This window comes from Atta colombica, unplaced genomic scaffold (genome assembly GCF_001594045.1).
Source record: "Atta colombica isolate Treedump-2 unplaced genomic scaffold, Acol1.0 scaffold26, whole genome shotgun sequence".
Lineage (NCBI taxonomy): Eukaryota > Metazoa > Arthropoda > Insecta > Hymenoptera > Formicidae > Atta > Atta colombica.
In genome coordinates this window covers 432,851-437,004 of record NW_017259359.1, presented here as the reverse complement: position 1 = coordinate 437,004, position 4,154 = coordinate 432,851, and the positions used below count along the sequence as shown (strand labels likewise).

Sequence of the window (4,154 nt, the reverse complement as noted above, 5' to 3'; positions counted from 1 at the left end):
TATATATATATACTGATATATATATATATGTACATATATGATAAATAATATGAAAAAAATTTGGACCAATGAAAACAAATTTAATTGAATAAGACTTAAATAAGAGAATTACTGGTACTAATAAATTATTCGCATGAAAAATTATGAAATTGTTTATCAATATAATAAGTGATATTATCATTCTACTCATAACTGCGTTTCACGACCGAAAAAAGACTTCGCAGTTTGTAGAATCAGATAGATAAATAAATTTGTACAGAAATATTTAAACACTAAGATGTCTAATTGTAAGATCTTCTTGGATTTGACTACACAATTTCTCTTAATTAGAAAATAGAATATTATGTATATTAAGTATATTACTACTAACTTGAGTTATTTGTAAAAGATAGAGATCGAGAACGATGAGAACAGATGCTGTCAGAACAGTTATTATCAGAAACGCTATCTTCATCAATATCAATGTGATTAACTAATGTACAGCTACAATCTTGCGATAATTGTATTGTATTTTTTACATCTTGCTTTAACATATTTGTTGCGTTCTTTTTTAACTTCAATGAAATGATACCATAGTGAATCTTTTCTCTTCTTGTCATTTTTTATTTATTAAGGACTAAAAAAAATCAAACCTATAACATTAAAAATAATCAAATTATAATATTTTAAATTTTTATACAATTACAAGATTACAACTAAGATAATATTATATATCAGATAAGTATAAAATATTATCTTTTTAGTTAACTTAGTTTATACACTGATCGTTCAATACTCGTATCAACTAGTAATTTCCTATAAAATTATTTTAATATCGGCAGTGTGCGTACTGCATTCAAAGAATGTTGTACCAATAACTAAAATGATACAGTAAATATTAAGATAATCAATTAAATATATGTAACGTGTATATGTAACGTTTATACGCATCGCCAAAATTAATAGAAAGTTACTAATTATATATAATGGATGTTTTTCATTTGTCCCATTTAATGACGCAACTACACAAGGTAACACAAGCCGACACAAGCATCCTTCTTGAATTCAGAGAATGATAACGATAGAATGTACCGACTTGTGTCATCAAATGAAAAGCACCCAATAACTACACTATGCATTTGCATTATTGCCACTTACTTACTTTGTGCTGAATTGCAGCATGTAGACTGGTTTATTAAATTATTAATAATTAAAATCAAAAACGAAATTGAAATGAAATAGTAAAAATGATAGGTTCCAAATCCAGACCATAGATTCCAGAACGTTGGATGCAAATCTTTGGAATAATTGAAATAGAATTAATCAAACATGTATATTTGCACGTTCATTGCTTGACACTTGTACTTATTTTGTTTCGAAGTGGTTGGCATCGGCAAATCAGCGTCAGCGTGACGTGCGACGCGATACGTGACATGAGATGATATCTAAATGATATCTAGATGATCTTCGATAGATTATGCAATATTCCTGATTTATCAGTCCGATTTACCCGCAGGATCAATAAAGCTGATGAATGAATTTGCGTACATTTTGGAAAAATATTCACACAAGAAACATGTTAATAGTAAAATAAATTAAAAATAATAATAAATAAAAATAACTAATTTTTCCAGTTATTTATTATTTTTAATGAGAGATTCAAATATTCATATAATTTTTTTTTACTTGTTAAACAATAAAAAAACATTAAAAAAAAAATGTTTTTTTCTTGTTTAAAACGTTTTTTTTGTTGCTTAAAAAACACAAAATAAATCAGAAAACATTGTTCCAAATAAAAAAACAATGTTTGTAAAATAAAAAAAACATGTTTTTTTAACAATCCTGACGCATGTATTCAATCGCGGTATTTTTTATTTGTTATCTGGCAGCAGATGTAGCTCTGTGAAAAATTAAAAAGTGACAGTCATGTTGAAAAAATCGCTCCAAGAACTTTCCAAACTTTATTCAGCTTTCCTCTTTTTTTGTAACGTTGATTTTTTTGCAGCGCGAGAAGAATAGTATACAGAGCCCAAGAGTCTCACTCATAAATATTCTTAAATATATGATTTTAATAAAGTGTTGAGATCAAAGATTACATAGGAAATTTTTTAAAAATTTTCAAATAATTATTTCAGGTTTTTACATCTAATCCTTATTTTTTATTATAACAAAAAGATTTATTACATGGCAAATTTTAAAAAATAAAAGTCTTCGTGGAAAAGTTTCTAAAGATCACTATAATATATAATAATAAGATCTACCATATTAATAGCCAGGGATTTTTGAATATGACAAATATTGTAGCAATATGTAGACAAAAACACAAATGCTTTTCTGTGTAGACTTAATAAATACATCATCATATTTAATATCACCATATTAAATATTATATGAAATATATCATTCGAATTATTATCTTGATTATACAAATAATATTAGGTGTACAACTTTGCTTCCGCCGTTTTCCTACAGATGGCTTTAGCGGTAAGTCGTGGTCGAAATAAATAGATCATAGATGTCATACAATAAACTTGGGCATCTGTCAACATAACCCCATAGAAACATTAATCGATTTGTGTTTGCATCATAAAGTTATTCTCGATTGAAAATGTCAGTTTACGAGCCAAATTCTCATCATTTGCGGGAGGTTTTAATTTTTGGCTTCAATATGAAGAAATCTGCGGCTGAGGCTCATCGAACACTCTCAAATACTTATGGTAAGGCCGCTATTAGTGAAAGAACGTGTCGTGAGTGGTTTCAACGCTTCAAGAACGGTGATTTTGACGTCCAAGATCATGCTCTGTATTTGGTGGGACCAGCTCGGCGTAGTGTATTATAAACTGTTAAAACCGATTGAAACAATCACAGACGATCGGTATCGAACGCAATTGATGCGTTTGAGCCGAGCATTGAAAGACAAACGGCCGCAATACAACGAGAGCAATACACGATAAAGTGATTTTGCAGCATGACAATGCTCGACCCCATGTTGCGAAAGTGGTCAAGACATACTTGGAAACGTTGAAATGGGAAGTCCTACCCCACCCGTATTCTCCAGACGTTGTTCCCTCTGACTATCACTTGTTTTGATTAATGGCATACGGCCTGGCTGATCAGCACTTCCGGTCTTATGAAGAAGTAAAAAATTGGATCGATTCGTGGATAGCCTCAAAAGATGACTAGTTTTTTCGACGCGGGATTCGTATGCTACTCGAAAGATGGGAGAAAGTAGTGGTCAGCGATGGACAATACTTTGAATCATAAATGTATAACCAGTTTTTTACAATAAAGCCTCGAATTTCGGAAAAAAACGGCGGAAGCAAAGTTGTACACCTAATACATTTGATTAATAGTAGCTAATTTTTTGCAGGTGGTTGCGCGGCGTTCGGACATACTTGTTATGGTGGTTATGGTAAAAGATTTGATTCGACTGTGGAACGCAACAGTTTACAAGACAGCATCATCCGGAATATTAAAAAATCTAAAGAACCATTGCCAAATTTCGACTTATTTTACATTCTTTTGAACGACGAATTTCGAGAACAATCTGGTCAGTCTTTTATGAAGACTCACAGAGACATTCAACGAGTCAATGTTCATCCTCTGTCATTTTTAGTGGATCACTGGGTACGTATAGAATTAATTTATGAAATATAAAAGCTTTTAGACGAGAAATAAGAAAGTTCTTTGAAACATCATTCCTTACAATCGAAAAATAAAGAATAAAATTGTTACGACAGTAGAGATTACTCTGTTTGTTACAAGTTACGAAATGTTAAAAATAAGAAAGGATATTTTAATTATCTAAATGGCAATGGAAGAGACAATAAGGACAAGGGTATCTAAAGAAACATGTTGTATTTTTCAGATAGCGTTCCATCGTCGCCGACATCTTACAGACATGGACATTACTAATAAGTAAAGGGAGATGAATTATCGTATACCAAAATTAAGCAGTTTCGTAAATATTAACCTATATCGAAAAGAAAATATCAATTGTGCTATTATGATTTTAATTTACGCGTTTAAGTTACGCGTATCATATCTGAAAAAAATTATTTATATTAAGATTTCAATTTTTTATATGATTATTTGCAAATTTACAAATACTCGCATATTTAATTTGATATCTTCTTTTCAATTTTTTTCCGCAATAGTGCGACAATCACATACCG

The 4,154-nt window shown here is 30.3% G+C and overlaps 1 protein-coding gene across 1 annotated transcript in view; it reads left to right on the top strand.

The window, feature by feature from the left end:
- LOC108689118 overlaps positions 1–3,901 on the top strand; it is a 4,231-nt gene extending 330 nt beyond the window's left edge. Inside the window, exons 2-3 of the mRNA XM_018195756.1 lie at positions 3,350–3,606; positions 3,848–3,901. Of these exons, the coding sequence (XP_018051245.1) occupies positions 3,350–3,606; positions 3,848–3,901 (311 nt within the window). The remainder of the gene's footprint in view (positions 1–3,349; positions 3,607–3,847) is intronic.
- The last annotated feature ends 253 nt before the right edge of the window (positions 3,902–4,154 follow it).